The sequence below is a fragment of the Zingiber officinale genome, chromosome 1A (genome assembly GCF_018446385.1).
Source record: "Zingiber officinale cultivar Zhangliang chromosome 1A, Zo_v1.1, whole genome shotgun sequence".
NCBI lineage: Eukaryota > Viridiplantae > Streptophyta > Magnoliopsida > Zingiberales > Zingiberaceae > Zingiber > Zingiber officinale.
The window spans coordinates 179,481,800-179,499,979 of NC_055987.1; the positions used below are offsets into that span (position 1 = coordinate 179,481,800).

The 18,180-nt window shown below is 36.1% G+C and overlaps 2 protein-coding genes across 3 annotated transcripts; both read left to right on the forward strand.

Annotated features, from left to right (window-relative positions):
* The first annotated feature begins 2,152 nt into the window (after window positions 1–2,152).
* LOC122012821 (protein SPIRAL1-like 5) lies at window positions 2,153–2,864 on the forward strand. Its single transcript, XM_042569474.1, has 2 exons — window positions 2,153–2,509; window positions 2,610–2,864. Exons 1-2 carry the CDS (start codon window positions 2,285–2,287, stop codon window positions 2,691–2,693), a joined length of 309 nt encoding a protein of 102 aa, XP_042425408.1. The 5' UTR covers window positions 2,153–2,284; the 3' UTR covers window positions 2,694–2,864.
* Window positions 2,865–4,196: 1,332 nt separating this feature from the next.
* Window positions 4,197–16,729, forward strand: LOC122038532 (sphingoid long-chain bases kinase 2, mitochondrial-like). Of its 2 annotated transcripts, none has more exons than XM_042598326.1 (12): window positions 4,197–4,500; window positions 4,584–4,660; window positions 11,853–11,906; window positions 12,017–12,076; window positions 13,427–13,504; window positions 13,615–13,661; window positions 13,754–13,794; window positions 15,123–15,207; window positions 15,323–15,437; window positions 15,550–15,672; window positions 15,765–15,865; window positions 15,968–16,729. In XM_042598326.1, exons 1-12 carry the CDS (start codon window positions 4,353–4,355, stop codon window positions 16,002–16,004), a joined length of 966 nt encoding a protein of 321 aa, XP_042454260.1. In that variant the 5' UTR covers window positions 4,197–4,352; the 3' UTR covers window positions 16,005–16,729. The 2 variants fall into 2 exon arrangements, with proteins under 2 accessions (XP_042454260.1, XP_042454259.1); XM_042598325.1 differs by having other exon boundaries at window positions 4,198–4,500; window positions 16,217–16,729.
* The last annotated feature ends 1,451 nt before the right edge of the window (window positions 16,730–18,180 follow it).

Here is an 18,180-nt window from a genome sequence, read left to right on the forward strand (position 1 = left end):
GTTGGGCGTGAGAACAGAGCTCACTTTTAATTCTCGCATGGGAGCCGACTTGAAAGGTCGTTGGGCGTGAGAGCAGAGCTCACTTATAACTCGCACTGAGGCGAGAGTCTGTGATACTCCGGTCTGAGACCGGTGGCGATGGCACTGGTCCGAGACCAGTAATGATACTCCGGTCTGAGACCGGTGGCGATGGCGCTGGTCCGAGACCAGTAATGATACTCCGGTCCGAGACCGGTGGCGATGGCGCTGGTCCGAGACCAGTAATGATACTCCGGTCCGAGATCGGTGGCGATGGCGCTGGTCCGAGACCAGTAATGATACTCCGGTCCGAGATCGATGGCGATGGCGCTGGTCCGAGACCAGTAATGATACTCCGGTCCGAGACCGGTGGCGATGGCGCTGGTCCGAGACCAGTAATAATACTCCGGTCCGAGACCGGTGGCGATGACTCGACCCCAATGGCGATGACTCGACCCCAAACGGGGGAGATAAGAAATCCAATAAGCTGGTCTGAGACCAGTGACTATTGCTCAACCCCGAACGGGGGAAATATGAAATCCAATAAGCTGGTCTGAGACCAGTGAAAACCACTCAACCCCGAACGGGGAAGGATAAGCTTTGAAGCTAGTAAAAGCGAAGCATGTAGTAGCATGAGGAAATAAAGCTTATATCATACCTGACAGCGGTGTGGTGCCGATCCCGAACGGGGGATAAGAAATCCAATAAGCTGGTCCGAGACCAGTGAGAATCGCTCGACCCCGAACGAGGGAGATATGAAATCTGATAAGTTGGTCCAAAACCAGTGAAAACCGTTTAACCCCGAACGGGGGAGGATAAGCCCTGAAGCCCATAGAAGCGCAGCCTGTAGCAATATAAGGGAATAAAGCATTTATCATACTTGATCACGGATTGTTGTCACCTGACTGAGGATCTATCTCGGTCCCTCAACTCCCGAATACCCATGGAGCGAGGGGAGAGGATGAAGAGCGTGAAGCCGATATAAGAGAGCAAAGTCCATAGTCGTAGAAGGAAGCAGAGCACCGTAGGTGAAGAGAGCAACACCTGTAGATGTAAGAGGCTACACAACAAGTGAAGGATGCAGAGCATATAATAATAGTAAAGTGAAGTGCATATGACAGTAAGAGAATGCTGAGCCCATGATGAAAGATGCAGAGCTTGTAGCAATAAGAGGATGCAGAGCCTCATAGTGAAGGGTGCAGAGCCTGTAGCAGTAAGAGGATGCAGAGCCTCGTTGTGAAGGGTGCAGAGCCTGTAGCAGTAAGAGGATGCAGAGCCTCATGGTGAAGGTTGCAGAGCTTGTAACACACATGATGGAAGAACTGGGCCCCTGGTCCCTGATCGGAGAGTAAGGTCCCTAGCCTGTAATCAAAGAGTGAGACCTCTAGATTCTGATCGGGAAGTGGTACTACAAGTCTATGATCGGGGAGCTGTGTCCCAAGTGTATGAGCGGGGAGCTGTGCCCCTAGAGTATGAGCGGGGAGCTGTGTCCCAAGTGTATGAGCGGGGAGCTGGGCCCCTAGTGTCCGATCAGAAATTGAAGGCTCTAGTCTTTGATCAAGGAACTAGGCTCTTACTCTTTTATCAGGGAAATATGGCAGTTCCTATAATCGTAAAAAGATAGCAGAGCTGGTAATCATACCTGATCGGGAAGTCATGCCAACCGGCTAAAGGTTGGTCTCGGTCCTTAACTCCCGAATACTCATGGAGTTAGGGAAAAAACGTAACGGAAAAACTAACCTGCCAGCCAGCTGAAGCTCCACTCGATCCCTCGACTCCCGAATACCGGTGGAGTGAGGATAGAAAATAATATGTGCATCGAGATCTTCCGAGATTATGATAATAGCAGAGAACCTCCCGACGTCGTCCATCTTCACGTTCCAGAACACTAATCATTTACAATAAAATAAAGCTTGAGTTCAAGTTTTCAGTCGATGTCCAATATCCTTCTCACCTCTTTGCTTCAATTCAATTCAGTTATGTTTTTTAGGTCAATAGTTCAACTATGTCGAGCTGTGTATTAGCCCGGGTGCTTCGAGGAACCTCGCCCAGTCTCCGCTCCTTTAATTAAAGCCACAAAGCTTACAAAGACACCCAACCCACTTGCCGGCTGGCACCAAACTCAGGCCATTCATTTTCTCAAGCAAATTAGCGCTCAATAGAACTGTTGGTGCAATTGGCCTGTCACCTAATCTCCACTCACTTCTTCAAGGAGAGAAGTAATAAAGGCCAAGAGTCCCGAAAGGAAGAAGATTCTTGGAGTAGAATGAGCAGAGGAGGGAGCTTTGGGGGTGGAAAAAGCTCTATCGGCTACCTCTTCGATTCATCAGGTGAGGAAACCGCCAAGCCTCCCTCCGGCGAAGATGCCAGCCAGAAGAGCATGCCAATTCCGAGCCACTCTGCTGCTGCTGCCGCTGCAGCAGACAAAATTCAAGACACCTCCAACAACTACTCCAGGCCTCAAGGCCAGAACTTGGGCAACTTCATCACTGTGAGCAGTACCTCAATCAGATTTGAAATTCCATGCATTTGCAATTGGAGTTTGATTAACTTTTTCCCTTCTTAATCTCATCATTATTTCTTGATTCCAGGGACGTCCATCTACTAAGGTTCAGTCAGTTCCAGGCGGAAGCTCATCTCTAGGCTACCTGTTTGGCGAGCATAAACAAGTATGATTTGGAGTTCTGTTCTCGCATGCCTTCACGAAGCATTTTGAGTTCAGTGTTCGAGTTTTAATTCTGAGTGGATCTTGCTGGATGATGTGTGTGTGTGTGTGTGTTTTTCATGTAGTTTTGCAGATGAAATATTCTTCCATAATAACTACTGATGCCATGTTGACTGATGAATGATCCGTGTGCAGAATGGACACTTCTTGAAAAGTTCTTCAATTTAGGGTCCAAGAAAACTTTCAAACCAACCGAAATGAAGTTGAATTCATTTGTGATGGTTGGTGACATGTAGCAATTTCTGAATTGGCTTTCCAGCTAATATATCTAAAGAATGTAATCTGTCCGTGGTCCATAAAACTATTCAGAATGTTTTTCAGGTAAACATGGGCTTTCACCACCACCATGTCCTCCCGATGCAGCAACATAATTAAGAGTGAACTTAATTGCAACCTAAATAGAATACACTATAGTATTAATTGTTCCCAGTAGAAATAGCACTCTCGTTCATGGTGGTTCAGTGTGTTTACTTTCACTAATTCTTTTGAGGAGACAAACCACAACCGTGTAGCAGCAGGGTATATTTTGATTATTCAACCAAGTCATTCCGAGTGTTCTTCATCATCATCAGCCCCATAGCGAGATAAAAGAAGATAAATCATGATACCAAATGACCTCTTATATGAGAAGACATTTAATCCTCATGGAAATAAACCCGGTAAAATCAACCATTATCCAATAAATCCCACTCGACTATACCAGCAGGGATATATTTTAATTATTCAAGTTATAAGAGGAAGAGTAGAAAGTGGTTAAGGAAACAACCCCCAATATACTTTTCAGAAATCAATTCAATATATATTTGTTAAAGTCAACTTAATACAAGTACAAATGCAATATTATTATATCAAAATATTTTTTATCCCTATCAAAATTGCATAGACTTAATAAAAATTACTTCAAGTTATCAAAATTTATTCAATTATTTTTTTTATACTAGTTATAGTCGCAACTACTGCGACAATATAAGAATAAGGGTTTTTTTTATAATAAAAAAACACGTTGAGCGGTTTTTTAAAAAATAAAATAAAATGATGTCCTTTTAATTTTGGCCTAATTTTTTAAGGTAATTAATTAATTAATTATCTGATTTTGAAAAAGATATTAAGAGTATTTTAAAAGAGTATTACATAAAATAAAGCCTCAGCCGGTCGACAATCAATTTTAAAGCTTTTTTTTAAGGATAATTTCTCAAGAAAAACGTCGTAATCTGAATAAATCCGACGAATCACGCGCACGGTTGGTTTAGTCCGTTGGTTGGAGGATCAGATCAGCTCAGGGTACGGTTACACCTTAAATTCTCACTTGCCTACTTCAAGTTTCGATTTTATCAACTCGATCCTTCGAATTGTAATCAATGGCAACGGCAACTTGTAAACTTTGTGAAGACAAGTTGTCAACCTGAATAGCAGAAAATGAAAGGGCTAAATTGAAATTTCGCCTGCTACGACCTAAAGCCCATGTTGCTACATTGCTGCTTGTCTGAGGAAGACGGGAGGGGACGAAGTCGCCGCGAATCGGAGCACCATCTCCTCTTCGGTTGGTTGGAAGATTCAGAACGAGTAGAATCTCTCCTTTTTCCTCTTTTCATCCGAGGAAGGTCCGAGAATGGGGTTCGCTGTCTCAGCGACGGCGGTCAAGCCCTTTTTATTGATAAGAGCGAACCACTCGACCGCCCTCGACCTTTCCTCCGATCGTACCGGCGGTAGTGTCTCCCGGTCGAAGAAGAACTTTGTCTTCGTCGTAAATCCTAGAGGTTTCGCTTCTCTTATCTCTCTTCGGTCGCATGCCCTTTCCTTATTCCTTGACGGAATAATGAAATTTGGGGGAAAAAATTAGGTGCTAATGGATGTACTGGAAGGGAATGGAAGAAACTTCTGCCCTATCTGCGCACCCGGCTTGGTGAACAGTGCAACGTGAGCCTGCTTGCTCTTGTTAATACTATGAAAGTTTTCCTTTTTTTTGTGTGTGTTTTTTTGGCAATCAGTATCGTCCTTCCTGTTAAGTTTTCTATGTTTTTTCCAGTTCCTGTTTCAAGCATAAAAGAGTTTTTTCCAGTTCCTTTATTTCAAGCATAAATAATTCACGAAATCCTAGTTTATCAACAACTAGGTCAATTTGGCGAGCCTTGGAGAAACTTGATGGTGAGCAACCTATTAAACCAATCCTACATATTCGACATTCTGAACATCTAAAGTGGATAATACATCTTTAAAATCAATAGCAGCAGCTTGGAAGCAACCTATTTGAGCCATGTAGGTCATTTCGGCGTCACCTTGACACAACTAGAACAAACTACCAATAATGTTATAAGCATGAGTGACGCTATGATACTATGCGAAGGCGGAATCATTTACCAATCACAACCCTAAGTAGCCTCACTACTTGATATATACATTATTCAAGGATAAAATATTATACACACACACCCATACATTATGTATTTACATACAGGTCTACAAGAATATCCATCCATATTAACTATTTCATTCATTATGTTCTCGTTATTGAAACTATATTTTATATATATTCAAGTTTTGTTCTTTATCATGAAATCTCTATAGAAATTTTTCTATATAAAGAGACATTATGAAGCAAAAAATGAGGTAAGAAAAAAGTTATAGAAAATGGTTGAGAAAATATTATCCTAGTTCGTGTTTCTTCAAAGGGAAAAAAACCATTTAGGAAGCATTTCCTTACAAGGAAAAAGAGCTAAAATATATATATGAAAAAAAGGCAGCCCGGTGCACGAAGCTCCCGCCATGCAGTGTCCCGGGGAAGGATCTATTGTACGCAACCTTACCCTGCTTTTTGCAAGCGCTGTTTCCAGGATTCGAACTCGTGACCTTTTGGTCACAAAGCAACAACTTTACCGTTGCGCTAAGACTCCCCTTCAATTTCTAAAATTGATTTAATAAATTTAAAAAACATCAATTTTGATATAATAGTTTTGGTTTTTAGCTGGATTTAAATTGTAGTTCTTTGGTTGGATTTAATAGTTGTTCTATTTTTCTATCTAAATTGGTGGAACCAATTTTTTAAAATTAGAAAAAAAATTCACTAACGTTTTCCTTCTTTCCCTTTATCCCCATCTAAAGAGGTGGATAGGCAATGTGGCAAGGGAATAGATGGTGTGCACCATTGGCTAGAGAGAGTGGGCTGAAAAGTCTAAATCCTAAAACTAATATTTTTACAAAATAAAGACAATTCAAGCGTCTTAGAGGGTGCTTGTGTATGCTTGGTTGTTTATGTCAAGTATAAACACACAAAAAAAGATAAATGTAATGCTAACACATGTTGTAATGTGGTTCAAACTTGACTCTTACTTTACAACCTATACCTCAAAGATAGACCATGGCCTTGACTCTTGAGAAAACATCTTATACCAAGAAATCATAAAATCAGAAAACAATAAAACAGCAACAAAAATGAAATCCATAAATGTAACCAACAAACTTGGCTCAATTACCAACTAAAACTATCATGTCGAGGGGTGTAGTTTTCACTTACTAGGAAGCACTCCACTTGGTGAAAGTGTAATAATAGGATATCAAGAATCATGCCAATAATTACTAGCTTCAAATAAATAAGTTTTCCAATATATATATATACACACACACACTAAAAAGTACATGAATAAAATCAACTAGGAATCAACACATTGAGGATCTGTGAGCAACTTTAAGTATTGGCTAAAACCAACTATCACTCCAAAATTACCTTTACTTGCAAAAATTCAAAGCTAAGAAAAAAAAATAGTTACTTAGCACAAATTATGAGAGATTAGGAAAAAAAAGAAAGATAAGTAACATATTATGTTATAACTTTAAGTTCTTATTTGAGATCTTTAGTTTTTATATGTAATAACTCCTTTTCATTTCACTTATTTATCATCAATTGCAGTCATGAATTATTCCTCTCATTTATTGTAATCTTTTATCACAAGTTAATATACTTTTAATTATATCTTGGAGTCACCACTAATATAGCTTACATGTAAACCAATAAGTCTATCATTAATAGATCAAAAATCAACTAAGAAGTGAATCAATTGAGGCAACGTCCTTAGAGAGATTGATTTATAAGCAAAGTCGTCATCAGTGATATACAACGACAATATGGCACTGTCTCATGAATAAATATTGACTACATGCGATCGCTCGCTCCTACAACCTCATTTGGATGATCAACTACTTTGGTTTAAGGTTAGACTCAAAGTTTTCACTTTTTTAATATTTATTCTCTCCGTCTAAAATTATAGTTTCATTATAAATCTTATACTTCGATTATTCTACTTTGAGTTTATATCTTATCAGTTAGCTTTTACAAGTAACCTAAATTAACTTTTAACAAAAGTTGTGCTAATTTAACTATGTATTAGCATATGATGTCCCAGTAAGGGTATGCATCATAAAAATATAAAGTATCAACATATAAGTCAACAAATAAATGAAAAGTCTAAATTATAGGAATCAAGTGACGAATAATGAGGGTATCAACTCTTATTTTTAAAATCAAGCTCTTCCTATATTAATCCCCATACGCTCACCCTTGTGTGTTTAGTTTGAAAAAAAATAATTATTTAACCCCAATAGTTTAATTCTTTTCTAAAACTTATTTCGTTATTTTGAATGTCGTGTTAATTCCTTTTTTTAAAAACATATATGTATCATCTATTTTTATACATTTGTTCGTGCATGAGGACATCTAAACAAGGTAGAGTTTGAACAATGAGGGTATCAACTCTTATTTTTAAAATCAAGCTCTTCCTATATTAATCCGCATACACTCACCTTTGTGTGTTTAGTTTGAAAAAGAATCAATTATTTAACCCTAATAGTTTAATTCTAAATATGCATTCGAAAATCTGAAAATTGGCAAGCTTTACTCGAATGAGTAATCATAAATGCAATATAGAAAGAAAACTCAACATAAATCTCTAATAATGATAATAACATAAAATCTAATCTTGATCCCACTTAAAGCTATCAGACGGGCTGGCTCATGGTGGGGCAAGACACCCCGCCAAAAATCCATCATTCGGCGGGTTAGGGTGAGCATGGCGGACTAGGAAATCCCCAACCCAATCCAAGGTGCATTGTGGGTTAGGTGGGCCTGTTCATGGACCCATCAAAAAACAAAAAAATATATATATATATAGAAAAGGTTGACATTTTTAAGTTTGGGTTGTGAGCCCATTGAGTTTTTCATTTTAGTTTTAAGTTTTGGATTTTTTTTGTTCTTCTCATCCCGCGGGTCAACCCACCGCAGGCTGGCATGTTTAGGGCTGCTTTTAAATGAATTGATAAAATTTCAACCCAACCCTCTTAAATTATTTGGTGGGGCGAGGCGGGCCAACCCAGGCTCAACCTAAATTAACGACTCTAATCCCACTACCTTGATTAAAACCCCAATTGCTAAACACCCACTAATTTCGAACAACAATTTAATTTTCTATTTTAAACCGATACACTAACTTAAAACAAAAATAACAATTGTTTCATTAATACAAACTACTCGAACCAATTGGACCTAAATAATAGGTCACAATTAGTCTGAAATAGTCAATCATTCCCCAATAATAACCATAAAAGTACTCGCTGAATCTTTACCTTTAATTTGGTATATGTACGAGCAATGACTTTGTTCATTTGATCAATTGACACAACAGAAACAATCAGAAAGGGAGAGAAAAGGAGGCTGACTTCACTTTGCTTGAATTCAAGTGGCCAAATGATGGCTACAATGTAGGGAGAGGGAGGAGAGAAAGAGAGAAGGAAGAAGAGAGGAGCGAGGGTCAATGGTCCCTCTTGGCTCGGCCAAGGGTGATCGACTAGTCGTTATGGATTTAGGGAGTAGAGGAAAAAAAGAGAGGGAAGAGAGGGGAGAGATGGCTGACACGATGTATCTCTCGCCTTTGGTCACTACAAGGTGTCCACATGCAAAGCGTTGGCGTCACACAGTGAAGAGATAGAGAGGGCGTGCACGTGTGAAGACACAGAAGAGAAGAGAGGAGAGAGCTTATATAACCTCAACTCCTTATAATATTCCTAATTTAAACCATGACTAAACCAGGCTATTCTCACTTAAAAATTTGGTTCGCCTACACTAGCTAAAATAAATCTGAATCCATCTCTCTTTAAACCTATGTGAATCACTATATCTACCTGATGAGTTCCATTTGAACCCAATTCAACTTTAACTCAATGCACAAAATCTAATTTATTGATTCTGTTCAATTTATTTCATCATTTAAAATTTAAAAAATAATAATTTAAGAAGTAAAAAAATTAAATATGATAAAACTCAATATCTAATAGGATCACCAAGCTTTGTGAGTTTCATGTACATTATTCCAAACCCTTTGCACATTTGATGCATAACACACATGTCAAATCTAACTTGAACTTTTTGTGAAACAAATCAAAATAAGCATCTAATCTGCCCACTTAGGAGCATCATTTTTCACAACAATTCTTTCCTTGATCATATTTCCTTCTCAAGTGTTATATATTTACTTTCTAGGTCCTTTAAATGCACTCTTAGTTTCTAATAATTTCCTCAATTTAGGTGTCAAATATAATCTAAATACTCACATCAATTAATATTTTGTTGGTAAATGGCATGCACTATTTTTTTAATTATGATTAGTTGATTCATTGACTAATCTGGAACTTAGAACCGACGGACTAATCTGGAACTTAGAACTGACGCTTGATTAAACCTACAACTATAGAAAAATCATTTGCCACACTTTCAATGACTAATAATAGTAACAACATTATCAATTTATCATACATGTTTTTAGCACATAAAGATAATTATTGGATATTTTACTTGAACTCTGAAACCTCCCACAATAGTTGTCTAAGATCTCAATCATATTTTTTTCTATATTAATAAATCATATGGAAATCTTTCTTTGCTATGTATTTTTTCACTAGTTGTCGTACTAAATAGCACCTATAGTTGATCTTCTAGACAAATAAGTTTTTTTGTTCAGTCATGAAAACTTCATTATATATCTCTTATCTTTTTCTTGATAGTATAATCCCAATTAGGTAAGAAAATTTAGTAGAAACAATACACTGTATGGTTATAGCATGAATTTTGAGTTATATTCTTCAGTGCCCAAGTGCTACATTGTATCAGGGGTTTGCAGGTTACAACATAGAGTTATGACGCTCCTAGATGAGCAGGACAGATTAAAACTTGGGTATGATTCAATTGTTAGCTGAAGTTGATCTTTGACAACTTCTACTAAATGTGCTTGCATCTTGCTTCTGTTATGTCACTGGAACAATTCTTGAGTTGCATGGCATCCCAATCATGGCACATTCTGATAACAGCATAATGAATGCTGATGAAAAAGTGGGAGGCAAACACATTTATTTTCAGATGTGAGAAGTGAAAATTTTCTGGTTTTCTTTGTTCATGTGTTGAGAGGGGAAGCTTCACGGTGCTACTGATCTAAGTAATCTTATGGCAGTTTTGCTGAATGAGTAAAGCTAAACAGCTAACTAGATTATAGAGCAGTTACCTAAATAGGGCCTCTTGATACTTGGAAATGCCACAGTAGCAACCATAGGTTCTAGAATGTCTGAATCAGGTCTTTCTTTTTTTGTTGTACCAGATTTCAAGCTATTTCACCAACACTTTGATTCAAAGATTCAAGCTATTCCATTGAACTACTTATTTGATTGAAAAACAATTCATAGAAAAAAATAGGTGGCAAATGCTTATTTAATTGTATAAGTAATATATTTTTAATTTTAAAAACAGAAAAATATTCTATTTTAGTTAGTTAAGGTGTTGGTAAATAACTTGATTGACTGAAACTATCTATAAAGAGAAAGTATCTAGTAGAAATATCTTTTGCCTGTTAATACTTTTTAAAAATGAGATATTTCAAAAAATGGGAGGGGCTCTCTGAAAATGATTGACTGAGGATTAAAAAAAAAACAGAGGGTAAATGGCCATTTAATTTAATAGGTAAATGTTTTTTATTTGAAAGTTAAGCAACATTTATTGATTTCAGTCTATCATGGGCATTGTTGAAACAACTTAATGAATGAAATTAGAAAAATTAAATTTTTATTTCTTTTCTTTTAAAAAAATAGATTATTTCAGTCAGTCAAGCTATTTGGTGAAGTTGATTGACTAACTGAAATTAATTAATTTGTCCTTTCAAATTGTTACATATAGGCTTGCTTTTAAAGGGGCATTTGCCTCCTGTTTTTTAATTTCTTTTTGGATTTCTTCAGTTACTCAAGTAGTTTTACCAAATAACCTGATTCAAAATGGAAGGTGTTTTGGTCTATAAAATGTGAAGGGCTTGATTCAGGCATATTAGAACTTAGGGATCTGATTTCGGCATTTCTCAACATCAAGCGCTATATTTGGGTAATTGCTCTAGACTCTTTTGATATGCTCTTATTGGTGGGTGCTAAAATTGAAATAATTAAGAAGAAATTCTTGTCTCTAGATAATGTGATTATCAAGCCGGCAAAAAGTTCCGAAACTTCTGAGTTTCAGTAGATAAGATGGTGAAAATAGATGTTTTATACAGTTCCTCTGAGTTTCGATTCACCATGTGGTAATGCTAGGAATGCCATCTAATTATAGGCTAATAAAAATGCAGAATACTATTCATTATTTGAACACAATTATTAATGTGAGAATTTTTTTCTTGCAAATTTGTTCTGCAAATGGAATAAAGAGATGAAAAAAATGCAGTCTTCTTTTTTGCAGCTATTTCATGTGGTATTTTCATGCACCATAATGAAGGTCATGTCTTTTGTTAATGTTTGATATATATATATATATATACACACACATACGGTTTTGATATGTTGCCCGATCCCCGTGCCTGACTCCTATGTCCGATTGAGTGTGCGGGGCGACTGAAAGCGTGATATATACATATATCATTGTCTAAAGGGTTTAAGTTCTAAAATGTGTGTTTCACCTATAATCATAATTTGGCCGGCTTTAACTTTTTGAATTCCATGTTAGCACTAACTATTAGATACATAGTATTTGGTTTAATATGCCCCACTTCCATTTATTACCAACTAAGTTTATTGCTTGTGGATTTATCATTGTCAGATATACGAGTCTATTACATCTGGTCCTTTGCATGGCGTGGACATAACAAGGGAGGTAGAAAATTTCATTGGAAGTATGACCATTTAGTCTATTTAGTGAAATTTCTGTATAATGACTGCTTTTTGACATAAGACTATTAATTACCCATTAATGGACATTTTTAGGCAATAAAGGAGGGAGTAGATGCTGTAGTTGCTGTTGGAGGTGATGGTACACTTCATGAGGTTTGAATGCTCAGTTCTTTATTATTTGATCAATATTATCATATTGGGTTTGTCTAAAAGTTTACCTTTGATGACTATAGAATTCTATTTGTACATTTCTCGTTTTGATTCTACTGCCTGTAATTATATTCACTTGAAAATTTTAGCAAGAAACACGCCAAAATGATAGCTCCAAATGTGATAGGTTGCCACTTTATTTTGTTAAACCAAATAATTGAAATGAGTGATTCTGAGAAAATTGTTACAAATTTAGAAATTAGATTATGTTCATTTGCCCTTCCATTCACGAAGATAAAGAAATTGATCTAAGAATAAAGAATGCTACCATATTTTATTCATGGTTTGCCAGCTAGGAACTTGGTACATCAAAATAGGATGCGTCTATTGATTATTATCAGTCTGCAAGGGTTGATGAGCATCCCTAACCAAATCATGTCTTCGGGAAAATTTGCCTAAGTATACATTTCAAAGTAAGCCACATTAACTGTTTGGCCCTTTGACACAGATATGTTGGACAATACTTTTCCAATAAAATAGTTCTTTTATAAATTACGCACGAAGGAAATTATGCAGAGAAATGGTACTACAAATTATGTGGATGTTTAACTAACTCAAATTTCTAATATCTATTCTATGCTTTCACATTTTATCTATTTTCTCCTTTACAATACCTGTCAATTTATTCTGATATCTTGCAAAGAGGCTTGAATCATAAAGATTATTGATAAACCCAGTTAGCCTCATGGACTAGCCTTGGGGTGACCGGCTCAGTCCCATGGAAATTTTCCACCGGCCACCAGGGTAAATCGGGAAGCGCTCGCGGCGGGTAGTCCAGAAGCTCAACATTATTTGATTGTGTGCCCCATTTGAAGGAAAAATTTCTGCAAATACGCCATAGCTGAGGATCGAACCGCGAGTACCTGGGTAACAACTTGAATGCCCTACCGCTGCACTATAGCCCCAGGGACCGAATCATAAAGATTATTGAACAATGTGTTGCTTGTTTAATTTTTTTCATTTATGCAAGAGTGAAGCGACACTAACAACATTTACATTGTCCCGTTATTTCAGTTATGTAGTGTATGATTATTGCTTTTCATTTAATCAAATAAGATATCAATGATGTTTTTTTATAAGCAATTATCCATACATGTATTTTAAAACTTGGCATTGTATAATTTAAAACCATTCTTTTTAGCTTTTTTCCATGATAGACCTTTATATCTAGTGTCCTATTTTTTGCTTCAATATGCCCTTGTGGACTTAGTTGTTATTCTGTTATAGTTCTTAGTTCCATTAAGTTCAAATCATGGTTAGTCTCTTTAGTTTGCAGTTGGTTGATACTTACAGGTCATCAATGGTTTCTTCTGGGAGGGTCAACCAGTGGCAGCTCTTGGACAAGGGCTTAAACCATCCACCACACTTGGTGTTAGTGATGTTGTCTTGTTTTTAAGATCAATCTTCTCATCTTGTTCTAAGATGCATTCCTTTTATATCATATTTTAATTATATATGACAGATAAATTCTGTTCTTTCAGCTCATTCCACTTGGAACTGCCTCAGATTTTGCTAGAACATTTTCGTGGTATGTTTTCCTTTATCTGCATACAGATATCTTAAATGGTATTGCTTACAGTTATTTCATAATTGATGGTTTCATGCGTTTCATTACACCAGGAGAAATGATCCAAATGAAGCAATTGAGAGAATTCAAAGAGGTTGTTATTTTTCACTTTGCATTTCATATAGACTTCTATTTGCAGATGTGTTAAATTCCCTTTTCTCCATTTCTCAAATGGATGAATTGAGATTATGAGTTTAAGAATCAAAACTACAGAGATTTTTTTCCCATTAAGAAGATTTTTGAATGGTACCTCTTTATAACCTGTGTGTGATTGAACCATGGATTTGTTTTTTAAATGTTGTGTTTCTACATCTTGCTAGGCTTGGTTGCTCCTGCACTTTGCTTGCAAATCTATACCGTCTTCATACTCCAACACAAGAAAACATGCATTTAATAGCCTCCCTTATTGTTCTTTTTGGTTTACTTTGCCTCTTGTTAATAATTGGTTCCTGCATATCTAGCTGCTTGTGACTTCCATGTCCAGGTCCACGTATGACATGGGAAAACACTACATGGTTGTCATGTCATATTTTAACGAAATTATAATGGAAGCTAGATTTTAATACACCTTTTAGATTTGAAACTTTTAAACATTAGGAGAACATGTAAATTTTAGGGTAGGTTACATGTATTAATTGTCAGGGATTATCCATTGAACTTGATATGTTAAGGTGACCAACCATGTTTTGTATGCTGGAATCATGTCAGCCTGGTAAGTGCCAGTCTGATAATTAAATCCACCATTTATAGTTTATCACCTTTGGGAACACTAATGATGGTCTATATCTGAGGACTGGCTGTTTGTTTTTTTTTTTCAAATTTTAAGAGTGTTTATTATAATGAATTGGTTCTCAAATCAAATTTAAAGATTAAATTCCATTTAAGAAGCTGAGTGTCCCCATGTTATGTGTGCCAGAACCATGTTGGCTTGGTAATTGCCACCAGTACCTGGTCCAGGTGGCAGAGGCTAAAACTGAAATCCATCATGTAAAGTTTATCAGCTTTTAGAACACTGATGCTGGTGTACATCTGATTTTCTGGGGATTTATTATTTTTCCTAAATTGTAGGAATATTCATTACAACAAATGGCATAAGATCAAATTTACAGATGAAATTTCATCTAAGAAACTAAGTGTAGCATAAAACTTCAAGCATAATGATCCAAAGCAGGCTCACTTTTAATATGTTGACAATATTGCTTCATAGATGAAAACATACCTTTGTTAATATGCTAATTGGTTCACTGGTTTTCTAGCGTTATTGGTTTTTGTTTTATTTTGTTGATATATACAAGCTTATGGTGTTTTTTTTTATAATTTCAAGCGTTTAGTGGAATAGATATACAATTCTTCCCAGCTTCCCAGTTCTTTACGTGCTTTTCTTCTTGTATTTTATGTTTACATGATGTTTTTGTTGTCCAGGATTGAAATCTAAACTAGATGTTGGAATTATTACCGGTCAGACTGGAGAACATCATTTCTTCATTAATGTTGCAGACATTCACTTGTAAGAACTTAAATTAAATTGTTTGAGGGAGATAAAAAAACTCAAGTCATGGACTTCAGTTCTATCAAATACAAGTACTCATTATTCAAGTTATTGTTCTGTAAAAACAATGCAGGAGTGCAAAGGCAGGTTATTATGCTTCTAAATACAAAGGTTTTGGAAATTTTTGTTATGTTTTGGGGGCTTTAAGGGCTTTCATAGGGCATGAAAGTCGGAACCTGAAAGTCAAGGTTTGTGTTTTACTTAAGTATTTGTTAAAATCGAGATAGTCCCTGCATTCCAAGTTTGAACTTATTTTCCTAGGTAGCTTTCTGACCCCTTGTATTATTTGCTAAATTATAGATAGATGATGGGCAGTGGGAGGTATTCCATAATGTCACTGCTATCTGTATAGGAAATGGTAAATATTTTGGAGGTGGGATGAAGATAACCCCAACAGCAGATCCATCTAGTGGAAAACTTGAGGTGGTTGTACTCCCTAGATGATATACCTTCTTGAAATTGCTTCAAGAATTGTTTTTTTTTTTATCTAACATGTTTTAATTTGTTTATCATAGGTTGTGATTCTCCAAGACTTTAAGTGGTATGACTTCGTTTTTAAATTGCACAAACTATATAATGGATCACATATATCAGAGAAAAATGTATGTTTGAAAAGGTAATTATTTTTTTCTCCAATTAAATAAGCTTTACCTTTCCATGTTTCATGATGGCCATGGTTGGTTCATATGATCATCCTTCAATCGTCAAATTTTGACAGGTGGATGTATATTTTATGTATTGTGGCGACCTTTTGATATAATATTTGGATCAGCTTTTGCTTTTTTGCCTGGATTCAAACACAGTGGAATGTTCTTTTTTCTTGTAACATTTACAACGACATTGACTTTTATTTATTTGGCCTCTCATTTTAACCTTTACTTCTTATTTACTTTTCCCTTTTTTTTCGAAAATTTTGATAAACCTTGTGAATTGATCTTACACAACCTGTTTCTGATAATATTTACAGTGTAAAGTCAATTGAAGTAGTTGAGGAAATTTGCAAAGGTGACATCTATTACCAATCTGATGGAGAACATTTAGGATTTCTTCCTGCAAAATGTTCAATTCTACCAGCTGCAATCGACTTCTTCTGCTGACAAGATCCCATCTGCTCTTTGTTCCATTACAGTTTTTTAGCTACTTTATTTTTTTAAAGCATGCATAGCTTGCATTCTCTGGAAGTATTTATTTGCCTGTAACTGCAGATTTGCACTATTCTACATGGTTGGTATATATTTTCGTGTGGGGTTTCATAGAACATATGAAATAATGATGAGCATATGCAGTTGAGCGATAAGGGGGAAATAGAAGGTTATTCTCCATATGGAAGGTGGAAGTCTACAAGGTTTCTGTACATTGTGTATGGGGGAAATATAAAATATTTATAAGCAAATTATCAATATAATTACAGCGAATTCATGTAGCCTACACAGATGATTATGTCATATTTCCTTTTTTAAAAACCAGTGTTTCAGTGGAAGAGAGGCATTGGGTAAATAGCAAAATGGTTTATAGCCTCCACATAAGGTAGTTCTTACCTGTTAAACTTAAATTTTATGGCTATTTCCTTATCGATATGATGAATCATGTAGGTTCTTTCTTTAGCTGTGTACTTGATATGGTATTATGGTGAATTATTTTTGGAATTATAAATAAAAAAACTGTCGTCTTGAGCTCATGTGAAATTTTTAGTACGATTGTGCTCTTTTATGATGTCATATGATTTGGTGCATGAAGGGGACTTACTCTTCTGTGATGCAGGATTTGGTGCATAAGGGGGACTTGATCATCATGTATAACAGTGGATTTGTACATGATCTTATCATGTGAGATATAGGGAATGACTTAATATCCATGTATGCATCCATAAAAGAAAAATTATCAATTTGTCATATGATAGAATGTATTCACCTCATTTACCGACCTGTTATCTCATTTATAGCCTGTTGATGCGGTGAACACTCGATCTCAGGTGGAGTCATGCATATCGAGTGGGTATAGAGGTCCACTCTAAGCGAGTCGGGGAAATTCAAATTTTTAGTGGTTGGCTTCATAATGATTTACGAATAATATTATATTCTATAATTTTATAGTGTTACTCCTGAGTTTATATATAGATATATATAAATACCCTTCATAGTGTATTAGTACTTAGTTCATGCCTTTATTTTTATAGGTAAATAGCAAGGCATTAGAAATTATTTATGGTAAATTTGAATCTTCTCGAGGACGCACTATATCGGTGAAGAATTAAAGATTTCGAAGTTTTGTTTCTGCCGTTGCGTTGTTTTCTTATAAATGTGGTTTAATAGAATTCACGGGGTGGGTAGTGGAATTGACGTTTGGTTAGCTGTACATGGTTTTGGCATCGTCTTGCTGACAAAAAGGTGAAAACTTTCATTAAATAGAGATTTTATGAAAGCGGACGATTACTCTACTCGCAGTTTGTCTAATGCTTAATTTGCCCGGAAGGGGGATAGAGGAAACATGAATGATCATTAGGAAAAAACAGTGGGAAAGGAAAAGACGAAGGATTCAGTCAGATTAATAACAACGTATAACAATTACACTCCATTATTAAGTGATTTAATATTTGATATATGAACGAAGGTTTAAACTAAATGGATGTGGGTTAAATGTATAGATTTGTTAATCTGTTTCATTAATATTAAGGAGTTATTAATGAGTATGAGATTTATGTAGATGTCCCTGCAGGATGAGTCTTGAGTATATAAGGAAGAAGCTTGATTTGATTTGGACATTTTGAATCTTGATGATTTGAGCTTCTTTATCTTTCTCCTCTAATCCTGAAGGAACTTCGGTTGTTACTTGATCCCTAAGTAAGATCATTCGTTGCGTTTGCAAGTGCTACTCCGACAACAAGTAAGGAACAATGACTTTTGCGATGGATTTAAGTCAGTTCATTGTTAG

Coding starts and splice junctions, on each gene's coding strand:
- LOC122038532 (XM_042598325.1), top strand. CDS start 4,353: ATGGGGTTCGCTGTCTCAGCGACGGCGGTCAAGCCCTTTTTATTGATA. Junction 4,501..4,583: donor CTTCGTCGTAAATCCTAGAG/GTTTCGCTTCTC, acceptor GGAAAAAATTAG/GTGCTAATGGATGTACTGGA. Junction 13,795..15,122: donor AATTGAGAGAATTCAAAGAG/GTTGTTATTTTT, acceptor TTTGTTGTCCAG/GATTGAAATCTAAACTAGAT.
- LOC122012821 (XM_042569474.1), top strand. CDS start 2,285: ATGAGCAGAGGAGGGAGCTTTGGGGGTGGAAAAAGCTCTATCGGCTAC. Junction 2,510..2,609: donor ACTTGGGCAACTTCATCACT/GTGAGCAGTACC, acceptor TCTTGATTCCAG/GGACGTCCATCTACTAAGGT.